This window comes from Motacilla alba, chromosome 20, assembly GCF_015832195.1.
Source record: "Motacilla alba alba isolate MOTALB_02 chromosome 20, Motacilla_alba_V1.0_pri, whole genome shotgun sequence".
In the NCBI taxonomy this organism is placed as follows: Eukaryota; Metazoa; Chordata; class Aves; order Passeriformes; family Motacillidae; genus Motacilla; species Motacilla alba.
In genome coordinates this window covers 4,643,107-4,662,412 of record NC_052035.1, presented here as the reverse complement: position 1 = coordinate 4,662,412, position 19,306 = coordinate 4,643,107, and the positions used below count along the sequence as shown (strand labels likewise).

Genomic DNA, 19,306 nt, shown 5'->3' with positions numbered 1-19,306 from the left:
GTGCACTGAGTCTAAAATTAGCCTTCCACCTGGGCAGCTGGATCTGCAAAGCACTGTGCACTGAGTTCAAGAAAAAAAGAAAAAGTAATTTAGACCAGAAAATAAAACCTTTTCTAAATGGAAAGGTCTGATTTTTGTTTTCCTTTGAGACAGGAGTCACAGCTCTGGTTTAACACTGGTAGAGCTGGGCTTTGGATCCTGCTGCCCCTCTGCAGAGCTGCTGTGTGATATCAGCATCCTGCAGCTCGCTGAAACGAAGTCCAGTGCATCAGTAAACGGGCCAGCTGAGGGGAAAAAGTTAGGATGGCTTCTGTCTGACACAAAAGTAGCTAAGCTGTGGCTTTCCTAGAGTAGGTTTATTGTGTGACTGGTGGGTTTTTGGTGCAAGCAGTCCAAGAACATCTGTATTCCAGCTGCAGAAGGAAGCCAGGTAAATGTGCAAGGTGAGAAGCACAGTCAGGATGGGATGGGGTGCAGCAGTTCCCTGTTTGGCAAAACTCTGTCCTGGCCCCAGAGCTCTGTGATATGGACTGAAGGTAGACCAAAACCAGCTGCTGGCAAGGGCATAGCCTGAAACCTGGGCTGTGAGGACTTTACTGTGACCCTTCTCGGGTGTGCTGCAGGAATATGGCCTAATGCCTTACATAAATAATGCTCCAATGTTGGAATAACATCTCCTGGGCTGAAACTGGCGTTCAGAGCCTGGTGTCTGGGTAAGTCATGCAGAAGATCTAAGTCAAGAGCCACCCTTTGGAAAGAGCTGAAGATTTTATTTATGTTAGCTTAAAATTGCATTGTTTTTTCCAGGCAGGCATGGGGAAGGAATTGTCACAGCCGTGGGTGACACGGGTGACACAGAGCACATCTGCCGGGTGCAAGCTGCTGGTCAGGTCTGGGGCAGGTTCTGCTGGAGCTGCAAACCTCAATTCTGTTTGGGTGTTGGTCCCTGGAGATTTCTGGGGCATTTTGAGCCAGCTCCAAACCAAGCTGAACACAAAGGAAAGGTGCATTTCGGAGCAGCTTTAATCTGTATAACCTAGATCCCACAGGGATATAGGGCAGTAACTTAAGGCAAGAAGAGTTGTTTTGTGCCTGCTGCAAGCCTGCAGTAGAGCAGTTAGGAGAGCTTGTAAGATGGTTCCTGAGTGTTGTGCACTGCGAGACTTCTTCAGTGCAAGTTTGTCTTCCAGTGTTCCTCATATGGCCAAAACCAACTCCCTCAAAATGATCTGAATTCCTCCTTCCACTTAGCTTCATGTTGCAAGGGATGAGTTCTGTTGACTGGTTCATAATAGAATCCTAGCAAGGTGTTGAAGTGTTTTCTTTTTATGCTAGCAAGGTGTCTTTGTTTAAATCTTATGAGATGATTGTCAGCAAATGTGAGGAAATGGAGGGGAGTACTAAAGATGAAAACTCAAGGTGAGGGATGCAATCTAACTTTGTAACTCTTATTGGGCAAAGATAGAAGTAAAAAGTTGAAAAGGGAAAAAATAAATTGAGGTAGGAGCTGCAATGGAACTGAGAGAGTTGGACACGAAGTTTGCAGGTAAAAAATAAGTCTTTGATTGACTATTTAAGTTCTCCACCAGGCTATAAATTGGTATCTTGAGTGTTATTTGGGTATCCAGAAATAGGAAAGCAGATTGCCTGCTGGGTGGCAGAATAGCTCAAGTAAGTCTTTCACTTTTGTCTTCCTGTAAAACAAACAAGCAAACCCCTTTAATTCTTGTTCTGAATGCTGTGGCTGTCTCCAGATGTTCCTGGAGGCTGTGCTTCTGACCTCCAGAAGAGAGGGGCTGCCTGTGTGTGTTAGAGTGAGGTGTGAGCATGATGTGCATGCACGTGTGTGAACACAAGTGCAGAGTGGCCTACAACATTTCTCTCTTAGTTATTAGATCTTCAAATTAGCTTTTTAAAATTTGAAATACTCCTCAACTGAAGCAAGTTAGTGCCAGAACTGCTAATAATGGCTTTCTGGAATGAAAGGGGCTAAAAGTTTCCAGATATTTTGCCATCTTTAACTTTTGGCTCCTAGAGCTAGGAGGCTAAATAGCATTTTGTGGGTGTTTTGTTGTCATGGTTTTCAAGGTGTAAGACTAAGACTTGATTTTTTTCTTTTTTAATGAAACTATAAAGGAATTTTGGCCTGTGATTGGTAGTGGTGGCTGTTCATGGGTGTTTCTTGAACCACCCACAGTTAGTGTTCCACCTCTTTAATTTTTGTATTCATCAGTGGAACCATTGAGGTGTTCTCATAAGTATGTTCCGCTTACCCCATTTTTTGGTAAGTCTTTGAAAAATAGCAGGGTTTAAATAGCTTGGAACTCTTTGAAGACAATTATAGCTCATTTTAGGAGAGGCACTGTTTTATGAAGTGATGAGAAGCTCACAGCACCGGGGCTGAAAGCTGAATGAGGCCAGTCTGGGACTTCAGCTGTACATGAATGAATCAGCAGGGTGGTAAGAAAATGCCATATGCTTGGGTTTCCCAGGACACCTTGTGTTGTTTCACAGCTGAAAAATCTGGTCTAGGCAGGAAAAGGGGGCCTCAGCCCTGTGAGTTGTTTGTTGCACGAGCTGACATGCAGGGGATGGAGCTGTGCTGGGTTTTGCACAGGGAGCACAAACCTGCTGGGTTTGGGCTGCTGTGGTGGGAGCTGCCAGGCTCCTCTCTGTGCCAGGTCCTGGAGCACACATGCACTGAGCTTGGAACATCTGGGTGGCTGTGAATGCAGAGGGTGTCTGTGCAAACTTGCAGGGAGGTCTTGGAGTGAGAGCAGGGTGGTAGGTGGTGTGTTGGAGGTCACAGGAGGGACAGCACTGAAAAGACTCTGTTGGTCCGTGTCCTCTTGCATGTTTGGACAGCAGTTTTCCCCATTCTCTGGGGGATTTAGTCCCGGCCTTGTCTGTATTGCTAAACACCAAGCAAAGGAAGTTCAGCGCTTACCTCTGTTTGGCTTTGCTGCAGTCATTAATCAGGGGAGGCTGGACACGAATGCCGTGTGTAATGCGTGGACCCTAATCTCTCTCTCCTTATCTCTTCCTCTCTCAGCAGCAGACATTGCCCTTGGAAAATGAACCAGCTTCCTCCAAAGAGTGCTGTGGCATCCCCGGTGTCAGAGAGCACAAATTCCAGGCTGGAGACTTTGGACAACTTGTCAATGGACAGCTTTTGGCTGGAAGTGGAGAACATTAAACAGAGCGCTGAAGCCGAGCAGGAGGAATGCAGCCTTGCAGATGTCAAAACACAGGAGGGTAGGTTGCCAAAAATGTTGGGAGTGAGGAGAGGAATGTGAACATCTGCAACAGAAGATGAAGATTTGCTTATGCACCTGAACGACTCAGAAGCATGTTGGAGTATGGTTAGAATATTATCAGTCGATCAGGGATAGAGATATTATTTTAATTGGGTGGTGGATAATGCCCTGCAGAAGGGGAGGGATGGCCTGGCCTGGTTTCGGCTTCTGGAGCAAAGCTGACTCCAAAGGTCAGGCCCAGGAGCATGTTCAAGGCTCCAGGTTTTTCAAGCAGCTCCACCAAGGGTGGGGGCTCTCAGTGCCAGCTCAGGTGGTGTATGGTAAACACTCTGTGAGAGCTGGGGCTGTTTTGGGAGCCTTGTTTGTGTGCATGGTTCTGAGATTCATCATAGTGGCTTTTATGTAGCTTCTGTGGAAGGCAGACTGTTCCCTCTCTAATTCCCTGTTCAAGAAACCACAATAAATATCCAGAAAGCCTTGAGTCCATCCACACAAGGTTTTTCCTGCATGTCCTTTTTTTTTTTTTCCCTTTGGAAGAAATTTGTATGGGTTGTTTCTAATCCGCTTTCTGTAGCACTGATGTTATCCAGTGCTTTGGAATAACTGGAACTGGGCCAGTTATTCCAAGACTTTTGGGATATGTTTTCTTTCTATAGAATCATAGTATCACAGAATGGTTTGGGTTGGAAGGGACTTTAAAGCTCATCCAGTATCACCCCTGTCATGGACACCTTCCACTGTCCCAGGCTGCCCCAAGCTCCATCCAACCTGGTCTTGGGCACTGCCAGGGATCCAGGGGCAGCCACAGCTGCTCTGGGCACCCTGTGCCAGGGCCTACCACCCTCACAGTAAGGATTTCTTCCTAATATCCAACACAACATTCCCCTCTTTCAGCGAGAACCCATTGCTCCCTGTTCTGTAGTTCCTGACGAGCAGTCTCATGGGAAATAGAACACCCTGGGGTGCTGGAGGGCTGATAAGTGCTGATAAACACCCAGAAATCCCACAGGTGGGGATCACACCTTTCTGGGTCCATTTTGAAGAAACTGAGGGGGTTTGGATCCCCTTGAACACAGGTTTGCAGCCTGCACAGCTGCTGCGCTGCCTGGTACTGAGGATGATCTGTGTCCTGGGGAAATGTTTGTGTGACAGTCCCAGTGTGCTGCTGGGCTTGGGAAGGGCCAAATCCCCTCATGGGGACATAGAGAGGCTCTGGAGAGCAGGGTGGGAATATCATTGTCCCTGTCTGCCATTGTTGGCAGGACATGGTAAACAGGAAGGTCTGCTGTAATGTCCCTTTATAAAGGACACAAGTTTGATTTTTAGAAGTGGAAGAGATGCAAAAGGATTCAGAAAACGAGTGCACCAGGAAGGAGACAGGAAAAGAAACCATCCCATGAGATGAAAGACTGTCTGGGATATCCTAAAGACTGATATGCTGGAGGCAATTTGATTACTGTGTATGAGCAGGGATATGAGGAAAAGTCTTTTAATGCTGTAGATTAATCTAGCAGGCAAGAGCTGAGTGCTTAATTGGCCATTGAAACCAGACAGGCTTGAAATGATGCTCCAAGTAGCAAAGCCTTCCCAGCAGCCTGGGGAAGGAGGTGGGGCAGGCTGGGGCTCCTGATGCCTTCTCTGAGGGAGCTTAGGCAAATAAACATCGTGCTGGGAGTGGGGAAGCTTTGGATGGCGTGCAGGGTGCAGGGCTTGGCTTTCACATCTCTGCAGCTCCTGCTGAGAGCTCAGAGGCAGTGGGGCTCCTCAGAGCCAGAGGCACTGTCACTTTTTGCATAAATCTGGGGAACTGAGAGTTGGGCAGCTCTGTCTGGAGACAGCAAGGCTCAGCCTGGGAGATGACTGCTGATAACCACAGCTCAGGGACAGGGGAGGCTGTGGAGATAAGGCACTGCAAACATGCTGACCCAGCTGGGAACGCTCCTGTGCAAGCCCTGGGTGAGGAGGGGTGTCCTGGGGAGCTGCTGGTGGCCTGGTGGCAGTGGGGGGCTGCAGTGTGTAACTGCAGGTCTGGGGCAGCTGAAAGGTGCTGAGGGTACTCGTGGCCTTGCTCCTGGTGGGAGCAGGAAGCAGCTTTTCCTAAAATGCAGCTTTGTGCTGTCCTTGCTGTCACTGTCTGCCCAGCTCTGTCCAGAGCCTGACAGCACAGCCAGCTGAGGACACGGGCATTCTGCCACTGAAATACCTGTTTGTGACCTTACAGCACATAACCATGGCTGAGAACTGCCTGCAAAGGGGGATTCTTCACCTTCAAAACTTAGATAGGAAGTTGTGCCTAATGTTTAGTCTGAAAATGTAGGATGCTCTGGCTGTCCTTTAAATATTTGGGAAGTGAATACTTTATTATGAATGCTATTTTTGACTAGGTTATGTTTCAAGTGAATTTGTGGAACTTGTGTTCTGTAGTTTTGCAAAATCATTCCTAATTTTGCCCTCCTGAAATGCTGCTTGCCTGGAACTCACAAGGCAAATCTTGGCAGCTCCCCAGGCTTAAACCTGCAGCTCATCTTCTGTGGATCTCTCTGCTCTGACCTGTTTCTCTGCAATTCTTCCCTTTCCCCCAGAAATAACCCATTTTGCTGATTTCCTTTTGTGTTACTAGCAAACATAACTGGGCCAAAATAGTAGCTAGAGGAATCACAATCTGGTGCTTTGGCATCAGATGGGGCAGCAGGCGCACACGGATGTCCGATGGAGGGGCTGCCGTGTGGGATTGTGTGCAAGATCAGTTTCCTGTTATGACTGGATTTGGCTATTTTCAATATTTGCAAGCAATACACTTCACTTCCTCTAGTTCCCAAAGGCAAAATAAACCAGAGGCTTTTTGTGTGTTGTTCTGCTGTGAAACCATGGATGGAGAACAAGAAGGGTTTTGGTGAGGAGCTGTGAGTGGGACCACGACTGGCTGTGCCCAGGGGATTCTGTTACCTGCTTACTTCTGTGAACCAGACGTGGGAAAAGACCAAAACTTAGGGCCATGGAGGAAAACCAGACAATTTGCTGGAAGATTCACTTGGGGAAATACTTGACTTCAAGTTCAGCTCTATTTATTGTGGAGTGATGATGAAAAAAGTTCTGTTTCATTGAGACACCAGAAATCACAAAGACCATGCTCTGAAGACTGAGTTTTAATTGTGCCACAACATGTGTTTGCAAGCTGCATCAACATGAGGTTTCTCCAGAAGAATGAAATTATTTAATCTCTCAAGGAGAGCTTCATGGCTGTCTTTTATTGATGCAGCAATAATAAAACTTGGCCTGAGCTGCTGTGGTAACTGAGGCAGGAGTTTGTGTGGGACAGGAAGAGTGAGAATGAGCTGCTCTGTGCCAGTCAGTTCAGTTGTGACTTTTCTTTTTCCCAGTATAACCTTTGGCAGGGCTGTACTGGAGCTGCCTGCAGTGAATGAATGTGGTAGATGGAATTGAAAAGATAAAGGCTTTGTGATGTTTGCTGTGTTAAAGTTGAAGTCACCTGCTAAATTGTTTCTTTCATCTTTGAATTTCAAGTAGCTGCCTTGCTCAGGGCACTTTCTCACTTGCACTTCCTTATGAGTGTATCCCATAAGAAAAAAAAAAGTCTTCTGTGTTTGAAGTGCAACTTTATATTTATTGAAGAATGAAGTAGAATTGAGCTTGTTTGAGTAATGCTGCTGTACTGTCTCCAGGCTTCTCATACTTCCTTCTGGAACTGGAATGGTCTTTAATTTTAGAGATATTTTGAATAGGCCCAGGCATAAAATGAATGCACAGAGTAAAAATAACGTTTTTGCTTTAGTTGAGTATATGGATACCAATCCACTTAAAAAAATTAGAGAGTAGGGATGATGGACACAAATAGTTCAGCAAGTATATTAAGTAAAACACACTTGAACCTACCAGATCAGGATCTGGATATAGTTTAAAAAAAATGTTGATACCTAGGCATGCATATAGATTAAAAAACAAAAAAGTAAAAGAAGCAACCAAGTCATTTGGAAAAGTACAAAAGCCAAATATGCAGTTTTGTGTGCTGTGGCTTCTCACAGACCTTTTGTCCATTCTCAAAGCTGTTGAAAGGTCAGTTGGGATCCAGGGAAGCCCTTCCATTCCTCCTGGGGTGGCTGTGTGCTGCTGCCAGAGCTCCCCTTTGCACAGGCAGTCCATGGAAAGGCAGATTTATCAAGTCCACCTGACTTCACTCCCATATCCTGTCACAATCCTTACCTAAATACCACCCAGAGTCACACTTGTGCCCTCTTCTGCCCAGCTCCTCTGGGAGCTGTGCTCCTGGGATAACCTGTACTTCCACAGTTCTTTCTTCTCCTTTTTCCTCACTGGAATGAGCAGTAAGAACTGTGTGAGCAGCTACACCTGCCCAAAGAGCTGTGTGCACTCTGGTGTCACCCCATACCCAGCTGGGCGCTTGGGATCAGGGCTGAGATTTTGAGAACAGCCTTCAGAACCCAGCTGTGGCTCCCTCCCATGACATCCCTTGGGAACAACGGGACAATCCCAGCCAGGGAAGGGCCCAGGCTCCTGCTCTGTGCCCCTGGAGCACTGCAAGCAGCCAGACCGCTGCTCCCTCCTCACTGTGCTTCTCCCGCCCCGCTTGGCAGAGGGAGAAGCCGAGGCCGAGTGGCTGCAGGACGCGGGGCTGTCTGAGCTCCTGGGGGAGCCGGCGGGGGACAAGGACAACCTGGTGCTGCTGTCCACGCTGACCAGGACGCAGGCGGCGGCCGTGCAGCGCCGGCTGGACACCTACTCCCGCTCGCGCCGCAGGAGGAACAAGCACCCCGTGCGCGACGTGCGCGACGTCTTCGCCACGGGCAGCTCCCAGGTTGGTTGGCATCTCCTGAAAGAGCTTCTTGCCTCGTGGGGCTTGGCTTGGCTCTCTGGGTCTAGGGCTCCCGGTGATGTCGCTATAGGACGCGAAATAAAACGACACGTACGCTGCAACCTCCAAGGTGAAAAGAAGGGAAGTTTATTTGCTGACTCCAACACTTATAGGCTTTCAAAAGTGACAGGGGATTGGAGGATGACAGTGTCACCTCTCCAGTGACACTGGACAAACCAACAGGCCATCAAATTTCTCCTCCTCCAGAAAAGAATGTAAAACAATAATTATTTACATAAAAGTACGTAAGAAAGTTCGTTACAAAAATATAAACATCAGAACGCTTAAAAGAACTTAGAAAAACAGGGTGATATGGTATATCTTGGCTTCTTTTGAGTTCAAGAGATTGAGACTGGAGAAATGCTGGTTGCAGTGTTGAGGAGTTACTGGAAGACCTGCAGATGCACAGCCTTCCCAGGCTGCAGTAACATTCCGTAACATTCCTGCTGTATAGTGCCTCATAAGCACTGGCATTGTTTGGAGCCCTCTTGTGTTGTCTTTGTTCCAGTGACATGTTTAATCACCATTAAACAAAACAAGGGCACTTCCCAAATTCAGTTCTGATAAGCTGACCTTGTAGAGGCGGAAATCCTGGAGAAAGACTAACGCTGCCTTTTCTGGGGGGGAGGGTTAGTTGATTCATTTAGATTTTTTTTTTTTTTACTTGATAAAGAATTGAAAACCACCATATTTTCAGATGTTTTCCTGTGGTTCTGCTCTTTTGGTTGTGGCTAAAACAGCTTCCTTCTTATTTTTCAGGACCCAGCAGCAGAGAAAGAGGAGTCCAGCCCAGATCCACTGTGGCACAATCTACGGACTTCAAACACCCAGAGAAGTAAGGGGGAAGTTTTTAAATGCAGAGTAGGATCTGAAATAGGGCTGGAACTGGAAGGAAAGCCACACACATATTTAAGTTCAAATTACAGTATCTGAAACTTGTTTGTATTGGGTTGTGGGTTTCTTTATGTGATTATTCACACCTGTGGATTAATAAACTTTTCCAGGCTCCAGCATTGTTAGAATTGTCACTCAAGCTGATCATTGTAAGTTCTTGGTAAAGCAACTGAAAGATGAAAATAAAATCAGTCTAGTAAAGTCAGTGAAACCTTACAAATGCCATGAGCAGTTGTGTAAAGAGAGGTTAGCCATAGGTCTGTCCTTTAATTTAAGGCTGTGGTCTTGTCTTCCCAATGACATGGTAATTTTAGCCATAATGTTGTGACTTCACACTGATCATAGACCGATTAAACTTGGAAAAGATCTCTAAAATCACAAGTACAACCACTAGCTCAGCACCAGTGTGTTCACCACTAAACCATGTCCCCAGGTGCCCCATCTGCACAATTTTTGAACCCTTCCAGGGATGGTGACTCCACCACTTCCCTTGGCAGCCTGTTCCCACGTTCCAATGCTTGACCACCCTTTCAGGGAAGACTTTGACCCTACAAATCACTCTGTGCTGTGGGGACACTCTTTTTATGTGAAACTGCAGGATTTTTAAAAGCAATGGCACCAAACCTATCTCAAACTGCATTTTTAGCACGTTTGCTTTCTAAGCTTCACCCTCCTGGCTTGCAGAAATTCAAGACAATTTCTCCTCTGCAGCAGAAACCCAGGATTATTCCTGCACGGTTCGAAACCCTGGGAAGGAGGAGGTGTTCAACATGGATGTTGCCTACTCGGAGCAAGCAGCTGTCCTGCTCAAGGGATCCTTCCTGTCTGAATCCAGGAAGTTAAAGGATGGAAATGCCCTAACAGTAAGCACTGGAGGAATTTTTCTTGTTAGAATTTATTAGTCTTGGCTTGTCAAGGTGGTACAAGGCAATGGGTCTGTGTTTGGTGGTATTTTGGGGTGTGTTGTGCTGTTATCTTTGCAACATTGGGCAAGGATAGGCATTGTGTAGAGGAGGATCAAAAGAAATAACAATTTTATCTGAAACTCCCTTGTTTGACACACATCCTTGTTGTTTCCTCTCAAAAGAGGAGAGTAACTAACTGCACTTTCTTACTCATAATTTTAAAGTTTTCTCCTCTCTGCAAATAAACTGGGCTGCCTCCAAAATTCTACTAGATTGGGGTAGGTATCAGGCTGCCTTTAACTTAGAAAAACTGACATCTCCAGTATGATTAAAGAGCAATATTGAGGAGGGAAAATATTTATTCAGCTGGTGGTTGAGTAGGAGTAGTTTTGGGCATATGTCTGGTCTTGAACACAGCAGGAAGAACAGATGCCTGGTTATGATAAAAAAAAAAAAAAAAAGACTACAGCAAAATTTGTTCACTTGTGGGGTGAATAGAGATAACTTGAGCTGCACCTTTTGTGTGTGTTTCCCTTAGAGATTTAAGATCCCAAAGGGCAGGCTAGGAGTGACCAGGATTGGAGATCTGTCAGCTCAGGACATGAAGAAAATCCCCACACTGGCCCTCATTGAACTGACAGCTCTCTGTGATATCCTGGGCTTTGAGCTGAAGAGAAACAAAGCAGCAAAACTGAAAACAACAGGTTAGTTGTACTCTTTTTTGTGCCTTTTTTTTTTTTTTACGTTCATCTTCTTGTCATAGACTCACCAGTTGTGTTTCAAATGCTAGAACAGAGGGTCTTTGATAAGAAAGCTTGTGACTTGTGAAAGCTTGTGAAAGGTGTGTTTTCCTTGGATTTCTCCTGGAAGTCAGTAGATCATGACATCAAGACCTACTGCCACATTTATGTCTGGCTGCAATTGTCCTGTTTAACTCTTTCTCCAGTATCAGTGTTTACAAAAGTACCATCTTAGTCTGCAGTGGGGGATTTATCCCTTACACCTCTATTAGAGCTGATACAGACTTGGAAATGTTATTTCTGTTGTAGAGAAAAGACTCTTTGGAGTTCCACTCAACACCCTGTTGGAAAATGACCAAAAGCTGCTGCCCAACACCAAGGTCCCTCTGCTACTCCAGGCAGTAAGTTCTCTGCTGGTTTCGTTCACACCTCTGGTCCTCAGAGTCAGGAGTCTGTGCTAAGGGCAGGCTGACTCCTCCTCTGTGCCTAAGAGCTGTTTCCCCCTCTAACAGCTGCTGTCCTGCCTGGAGAAGAGAGGACTTGAAACAGAGGGCATCCTGAGAGTTTCTGGGTCCCAGACCAGAATTAAGGTATGAGCCCTTTAGCATTATTTGGAAGTGTTGGGGGTGATCTGGAAGCATTTGCTGAAGCAAGTGTTTGAATGACCTGAATCATCCCATCCCCTTCCCAGTCCAGCCAGGAACACCCATTGCTGGGAAGCACTGTGGTGCGTGCTGAGGCTCTCTGCACTCTTTTGCCTCCATGTCTCGCCCTCCCAGTGCACAGCTGTCAAATTCCTCTTACATTTGCTCACTAAAGCACGTGATAAACTCCATCTTTCTGATAGAGCCTGGAGCAGAAGCTGGAAAGGGACTTCTACAGTGGCCTGTTCCGCTGGGATGATGTTCACCAGAACGACGTGTCGGGGCTGCTGAAGAGATTCATCCGCGAGCTGCCGGCCCCGCTGCTGACAGCAGAGTACCTGCCTGCCTTTGCTGCTGTTCAGAGTGAGTGCCTGCCCTGCCTGCCCAGCACCAGTCTGGTCTGTGCAAAGCTCCCCTGGCCCTGGGCTGCCCTGTCAGGTGTGTTGGGAGCCTGTGGTGATGGGAGCACAGCGCAGCTGAGGGCTGCAGTCACCGGTGCTCGGTTGAATGCGCCTTTCTGTAGCAGCGCTGTCCTGGGGCCTTCAGTTTTGTGTCACTGGAGCCTGCAAGGTTGCTGCGTTTGTCAGGACAAATTGATCAGTAATGACACACAGACTGAGCTGTGGGAGCTGGCCAGGGCACACAGCCTGCAGGTAATGTGCAGTTCTGCAAGCACATTTCTTTGTTCACTAGTGGGGTGAATAGCGATAACTCGAGCTGAACCTCTTGTATGTGTTTCCCTTCGAGATTTAAGATCCCAAAGGGTAGACTAGGAGTTTGGATGTGCTAATCTTGAGTGCACAAGTTCTTTGTTCAAAAAATGGGGAATTATGGGTTCTTTTGCTGCCCTTCAAGGGCATGAGGGTTGCTGGTTGATTGTGTACTCTAAAAGAAATGAGTCAATCTTCAAAAACATGGGTAGTTCCTTTCTTAAGGACAGTGTGAGTTTGAGTTACCTTATGAAACAAGGTCTCAAATTCTAGATGACCAACCATTCAATAAGTAATTTTCTCATTCCTTGGAGGATTCTTGTGCTCAAATAGAAGGGTCAGAAACCTGAATCCTTTGTCTTGTTGTTACTCTCCTAGATATTCCAGACCTGAAGCAAAGATTGCAAGCTCTAAACCTCCTGATCCTGATTCTGCCAGAGTCCAACAGAAACACTCTAAAGGTAACTGCTTGCTTTTGATTTAGCTGGTAAAACACTGAATCACAGAATTGTTTAAACTGAAAAAAAACCTTCTTAAAATCATTGAGTCCAACCATACCCCCAGCTACATGGCTTTTAAATAGACACCTCCTCTGCCTTGCTGTGCTTTGTAAGAGCTGTGGTGGTTGTTGCTGCCTATTTTTTTTCCTCCTGAGTAGTTCAGCTCCCAGATATTAAAGGTAAGGCTGACTTAGCACCCTGCACACTTCATTTAGAGCACTGGAATAGGTAATTCAGTCAAAGATGATCTGTCACGGCTCTGGTGGAGGTGTGAGGTGAAAGAGATAATCCAAAAAGGTTTAGTTTTCCACATCTGGGAATGGCTTTGAGGGGACACTGAAGGAAAGGGGGGGGGGGGTTTATCTTTGGATTCAGAAACTTTTACAGCTAGAATTTGTAGATTACCACCTGCCAAGGAGTAAAAACTCATCTGTTTCCCACACAGACTGTTTTTCCTGATTCACATATACTGGATAAACCTCTCCTGGTGTGGTTATTTGTTGCTATCCTAGTATTAGAAATTGGTCACTCCACTTCCTGACTGGAGAAATGGGATTTACTGATCTATATCAAGAAAAAGTGCTAATTAATGATCTCTCCAGGAATTGCCATGGTAGTTTTTTGAGCAGTACTAGTAATGGATGGCTTACGTCTCTCTCCCTCTTCTCAGGCCCTTCTTGAGTTCCTCAGCAAGGTGGTTGCCAGGGAAAAAAACAACAAAATGAACCTCTGGAATGTTTCCACAGTCATGGCCCCAAACCTCTTCATGCACAAGGGGCTGCCAAACAAGATCCCCGAGGGGAAGGAGAAGCAGCTGGCGGAGGGGGCGGCTGACGTGGTGCGGATGATGATCCATTACCAGGATCTGCTCTGGACAGTGAGTGCCACGGGAACTAGGCGGTCTGGTGCAGCAGTGTCTTGGTCTTGTTAGAATTGGGACAGGGAAGGGATAGCCTTGGAAATTTCAGAGGAATTGCAAAGCTGTGAGCAAAACCTCTGGCTGAATTCCAAGGCTACCCGTTGTCAAGGTACACTGATTTTTTTTTTTTTTTTGTCTATTTAAGGAGCTAAAGTGATGATCAGGTTCCTAAACGACATCCTTATCTCTGCTTGATTTAATTCCTGTTTTCCCCTTCTCCCCTGCCCAGGTCTCCTCTTTTCTGGTGGCTCAGGTGAGAAAGCTGAATGAGAGCAACAGCAAAAGGTACCAGTTCTGTGACAAGAGGATTAAAAATCTGCTGCGGAAGATTCACACTGATAAAGACAAGGTGGAAAAGAACCAGGGAGAGGTGAGTTAGGGCTTGGGGAAAAACCCAAACCCCTGTGTGGCAGTGCTAAATGTTTAACTGGGAATTCGGAAAGATGAAAGGGGTGATACCCTTGAAAAGAGCAAGAGGGACAAGAAGAAGCAGAATAATGAGGAGCAGTTTCCCAGATGCCTTTGGCCGGGTTGTGGCAAAAGCTGATCTCAAGAGCAAGAGCACTAAATACATTTCAGGCTGCAAAACACTTGGTTAAGAACAGGGAAGAGATCAGGAGCAGAATTTTTGGTTTTCCCCATGTTAAGAGCAGAATTCTTATGGGTCTAAGTGTCCCATGTGGTGGAGCAGATATGTCTGCTGCGATAAAAGCAGACTTGTTTTCATTTTTTAAAGCATAAATTCAGGCAATTGCCTAATTTTCTTTTTGCTCTACAATGTCTGTTAAAATGGCACATAACTTGGTGCTCTCTTTCTTTGGAAAGGACCTTTCTGGAATTCAGAGGCCTGCAACCCAGATCTCTAAATTCCTTTCCAAGTAATTTAAATGAAATTCTGAAGAGTCATTCACACTTGTGCAAAACAGTTTGTCAGAAATTCTTGTGACAAATCCTATTTTCATCTGAGCTAGTGTCAGTGCTGTGTTTGAACAGCAGAGAGCAGCAGCACACGCTGATGGAGAGCACAGGGCTCCTCTCGTGGCCTCAACACCAAACACTGATGATTTATTCACAATGTTCACCTTGGTGCTTCCATAAGCTTTCAACCTGTACTGTAAGAAACAAGCCTAAATTCTCTGAACAGCTGTCTGGACAGGTTTAATTCTTCACACTCCCCAATCTATTTTGAAAGTTAATGTTTTGACTGCCTAGAGTCTTTCTTTAAGCACTTTTTTTTCTTTTTGCCTGCCTTGTTCAGCCTTCCAAGGTTGTGAAGGCCCACGCATCGCTCCTCCTGAAGGACTCCCTGGAGGTGCACTTGAACAATGCAACCAGGGTTGCTGATGTCTTGAGGCAGTTTCAGAAGAACCTGTGCCAGTATGGCTGGAATATTGTTAACACTGTCAACCTCCTCAAGTGGTAAATGGCTTTTTCTCTGCTTAAAAAAGAAAAAAGAAATAAGTGGTCTAGCTGCTGTTTTCTGTCTTGAGGTAGAGGTGAGGTGGAAGCACAGTGGGTCATGAGGGGAGATTGTTCTCTGTTCTAAGCTTAGGAAATGGAGCTGGATGGGGAAGCCAAATTTTATTCTGAGTGATTCTACCCAGTGCTTAGGCTGTCAGCAGGTCAGTGGTGCCCTCTGGGCTGCTGGACACCAAGTGAACTCCAGAATCCTTGCTGAAGGGAAGGGAAAAGGCAGCAACCTTGACCCTGACAAGCAAACCCCCTCCAGCTCTGCTGCAGAAAAGCATCCCCTGTATCACTGCCTGGAGTAGTAATTCCAGTGTGCTTATGTTAATGTAGGGATTTCCTAAAATGAACTCTGCAGTTCCCTCCTGTGCTCCTGTGGTGAATTGCTGAACTAACCCAGAAAGGAGCAGAGGAGCTGCCCCCTCTGTCCCAGCTCCTGCAGGCTGTATTTAGTGGGTAACATGGCAGTGCCTCTCCTGTGTCCCGGGAGGTGTCCAGGCAAGGAGGGTGAGGGGAAGTTGGCTGGATATGGGTCAGCTCACCAACAGCTTGTCTTGTTTTCTTTTTTGCCAGTTCTGGGTGTCCTGCACTGTGCAGGAGGATCAGCAAGGTCTCTGTCCCATGGCCTCTGATCATTGCTGGCCTCTGAACCACAAACAATCCTTTTGAAGGAATATTACTAAACTACCCAGCCTGTCTTTGCAGATATTTAACCTTCAGTGTGATTTTCTTTCTGCAGTAACAACTCCACAGAGTGCACAAACTTGCTGCTGTATGAAGTGGGAGGCAATATTGGTAAGTACAAATGGTAGCTGAAATAAGGACTCTGATATCCAGTTTTATGCTGAGCTTCTTTTAGGAGGTAGTTAAGAAACTTCTCTGGGCAACTGTACCATGGCCTCACCACCCCAACACTGAAGAATTTCTTCCTAATATCTGATGTACATCTTCCCTCTTTCCTCTCAAAGCCATTGCCTCAGATTTGTGGAAATGCTTCTGAAAGGTTGTTATATGGAAATGAATGTGAACAATTCCTAGTTTTTAGGTGGGGGCAAAAGCAAACAAAAAAACAAATCTAGTAGCTAAAAGACTAAGGATATTTAAAAATGTGGGTTTTTCTGAATGTCTTGTTTTTACAGGTGAACATTGCCTGGACCCAGACACTTACCTCTTGGACTTGTACCACATCAACCCCCATGCTGAGTGGATAATTAAGCAAAACCCATCTTATCCTCGGATGTTCTAAGGAAAACACGAGCAAAACAAAGCACTTGGTTGCAGATTTTGGAAGGTGTGGAAATAGAAACTTTCCTGTTGTAGTGTCAGAGCAGACACTGCTTGTTTCTTGGAAGGAAAAGCACCTTTATTAACTGCTTCCACGGCAGCTGGCAGTGAGAGCACAGGGCCTGAAACAAACAGCAATTATCATTGTGTAGCAGAGTTTGCAGGGGGAATGGCTGCTCCTAAACAAAATATCCCCCCCCAAACAAACCCTGAAGGCAAAGCTGCAGTGGTTGTGCAGCAAAGATGGAACAGAAGAAGAAGAGGATCATTTTGAATATGGTGGAAGGCATTTGTGTATCCTGGATTTGCTCTTCTTTTGGAGGAGAGACAGTCAAATGCTGCAGTGGTACTAAGGACATCCCTTGGGTAAGGTCCATGGTTGCCTGTGGCGTGTCACCAGAGGAGTTTATGATCCTGGCTATTAAGCTCCTGTTCCGTTCTTTGAAGAATTAAAAAGGATGTTTCCAAAAAGGCCAGCTGGGATGTGACACCAACACATCATGTATTTCATGACTGCAGTTGAATACATACGTGCAACACAAGAAAATAACTTTCCTTGAAAAAAAGGTATGGAAAATAGAGCAGCCTTTCAGATGTGCAGTGTGACAGGAAGGTGCCTGTCCCATGCTGGTAATGCACACCCAGATTGCCACTGATGAGGGTCAAACATGCATTTATTTGGATGGACAACCTATATATCAAAGGCAGCACAGGAAATATGCTGAAGCTGATGTGAGGTTGGTAATCTGACCTGGCCACGTGAACTGAACTTCTGTGTGGAAATTCTGTGTGAATGTGTTTGTTCAAAATCAACAAGCCTGCCCTGAGACGCGGGGTGGCTGAGCTGAGCTGAGCTGAGCCCTCACTGCTCTGGCTGCACATTTCCATTGCACTCAGCACAGCGTGGTCACTGTGGGCTGGACAGTGAGGGTAGAGCAGAACACTCATGCCTTGCTGCTGCATCCTCATCATCATCATCATCATCATCCAACCTCAGCTCCAAGAGCACCATGCCTGTGAGGAGGGCTCAGAACTGTTGCTTTCCTTCGTGGTGATGCTGAAATACCTCAGTGAGGGACCCCACAGTGCAGTGTGAGAGGTGAAACACCCAGACTGTCTGGAAATGTGGACTTCTTTCTATAAATACAGTTTTTAAACATGGTTGGATATTTATTCATGTGGCAGAAGCAGGGCTGCCCTGCAAGTGTATACTCAAAGTATTTCATTTGCCAAATCCCAGCTGCACTAGTGACAATCTCCAGTATTATTTCTTTTGGTAGAAGAGTTTGTTTCCATTGCAATCTGCATTTTCCCTCCTCTCCTTTTTTTTCCCCCAGGATGAAGTGTAGCTTTGTTCCTCATTCATTATCTCAAACTCCTAGATTCTGTTCTTCACTCTGTGATTATTCTGTCTGTGGGGTTAAATCCTCTTGGTGGTTGAGAACCTTGAGGAACAGGTGAGCCACAGTCCATATCCTTTCCAGCTTTCTGTGAATTCTGTGTGAGTGGTGCAGATATCTTAAAATCATTCCTCTATTAGAGACTCTGTCAATTATTTTTGGTTGAGATGATGCAGATGCATTGACTGGCTGGATCACCTTCATAGATGTCTTCTTAAGAACCTGCAATAGACCCTCCCAACCCTCACCCAAGTGTCAACAATTCTTGAGATGCCTCTTTTATAGGCTTAAATTGTGCCTGGAAGAGCCTGATTCTTTTCCTTGAGACTGGGTGATTTATGTCTCTGGAAAGATCAAGCTGCTTTAAACTGGGGCTTTAAAAACCAAAGGTACCTATTCAGCATCCCTTCTGGAATTCTCTCTGGCAGTGATGGAGTAAAGATGGCAAAGAGGAAATGCCAGAGGTGTGATACCCTGAGAAGTACCAAAGGTATCGCTGTGAGCTCAAAGTTCCTTTGCAAGCTGAATTACACCCTGCAGATCACACGGTGCTGCATTTTTTCCACCCCTCACATGCTGGTTTATTAAATATTCTGTCCGTGTGTATGGAGGGGTCAAGACTGCATCACTGCTGCTGTGAACTACAAATGAGTGGGGTTTATTGAACACCAAACAATGTGAATCAGTGCTGTGAAAACAAGGTTAATGGGAGATTCTCATGAGACAAATATCAGGTTTAAATATGAAAGGAAATGTAAAAAAAATAAAAAAATAAAACAAAATAGCTCTTTCCAGATGATGGATATGCTTTTAAATTTTTTTCCTATCTTTGTATCAAAAAGTGTAAATTTTTCAGTCAATGATGTGCAACACACTCCTTGAAGGATGGCTTTTAATACCTTTTATTTTTTATGATTTTTTAATTCTGTATATAAATTTCATTTATTCGGTGAAACAATAAAAATACAGTAAAATCTCTTGGCTGCATTTCCATTCGTGCTTGAGAACAAGTTAAACGGCACCACATCTGTGCATGCAGCAGGATTTGTCTCATGCCTGGCGAGGGATGAAGAGGAGGAGGTTTGTGTTGCAGCCTCAGGAGCAGCTCCTGTCTGGCTGATCCTGGGGCATTGCTGCAGAAGGGTGATCCAGGGGGAGGAAGAGGAGGTTGGTGCTGGGTATAAAAAGCCCAGGGAAAGGTGGATGGGAGCAGAAGGTGAGCACTAAGGATTAGTGACTTCGGAAGGAAGAGGAGCAGTGGTTCAAGATCTCAGCTTGAGGAAATGTGTCCATATCCCGTGAGAATTCCCCTTCCCACCCCCTCAGTCCTGCTCAGCTGAGCTGTGCTCAGGGGCTTGGGTGCTGGACCAGCCAAGAATAGCAGGAATCCAGCCTGGATCTTTGGTTAAATCACAACTAAAAGTGTTCAATAGTGATGAAATGCGGTGTGAATCACTGTGAAATGTTTAAAAGCAGTGCAGCAGCCTGGCCAGCAGTGCTGCTGGTAAAGCAGGGCTTGCTCTCCTACCCAGACACAAAAAGAAAGGGGGAGGAGGATCCAAGCAGCTTCAAAAAGCTTCCAGAGCAATTATCTGAGGAAAACACCAGTTTATCAAACTCATTCCACCCATTCATCTTCAGTAGTATCAAAGTGCTAATCTCTCCCATCCCCAAGGGCTTTTGTGATTGATCATT

At 45.8% G+C, this 19,306-nt stretch overlaps 1 protein-coding gene across 7 annotated transcripts in view; it reads left to right on the top strand.

Annotated features, from left to right (window-relative positions):
• Positions 1-18,589, top strand: part of ARHGAP40 (Rho GTPase activating protein 40) — a 37,122-nt gene extending 18,533 nt beyond the window's left edge. For 3 of the 7 annotated variants that reach the window (XM_038159215.1, XM_038159210.1, XM_038159212.1), the window contains exons 2-15: positions 3,056-3,255; positions 7,871-8,091; positions 8,908-8,983; positions 9,754-9,905; positions 10,486-10,651; positions 10,997-11,088; positions 11,200-11,277; positions 11,535-11,694; positions 12,420-12,502; positions 13,212-13,418; positions 13,690-13,830; positions 14,719-14,879; positions 15,667-15,722; positions 16,067-18,589. In XM_038159215.1, coding sequence (XP_038015143.1) covers positions 3,075-3,255; positions 7,871-8,091; positions 8,908-8,983; positions 9,754-9,905; positions 10,486-10,651; positions 10,997-11,088; positions 11,200-11,277; positions 11,535-11,694; positions 12,420-12,502; positions 13,212-13,418; positions 13,690-13,830; positions 14,719-14,879; positions 15,667-15,722; positions 16,067-16,173 — 1,881 coding nt within the window. In that variant the 5' untranslated portion in view covers positions 3,056-3,074 and the 3' untranslated portion in view covers positions 16,174-18,589. Of the gene's footprint in view, positions 1-3,052; positions 3,256-7,870; positions 8,092-8,907; positions 8,984-9,753; positions 9,906-10,485; positions 10,652-10,996; positions 11,089-11,199; positions 11,278-11,534; positions 11,695-12,419; positions 12,503-13,211; positions 13,419-13,689; positions 13,831-14,718; positions 14,880-15,666; positions 15,723-16,066 lie in introns of all 7 variants that reach the window. The other 4 variants (XM_038159213.1, XM_038159209.1, XM_038159216.1 and 1 more) reach the window with 2 other exon arrangements.
• The last annotated feature ends 717 nt before the right edge of the window (positions 18,590-19,306 follow it).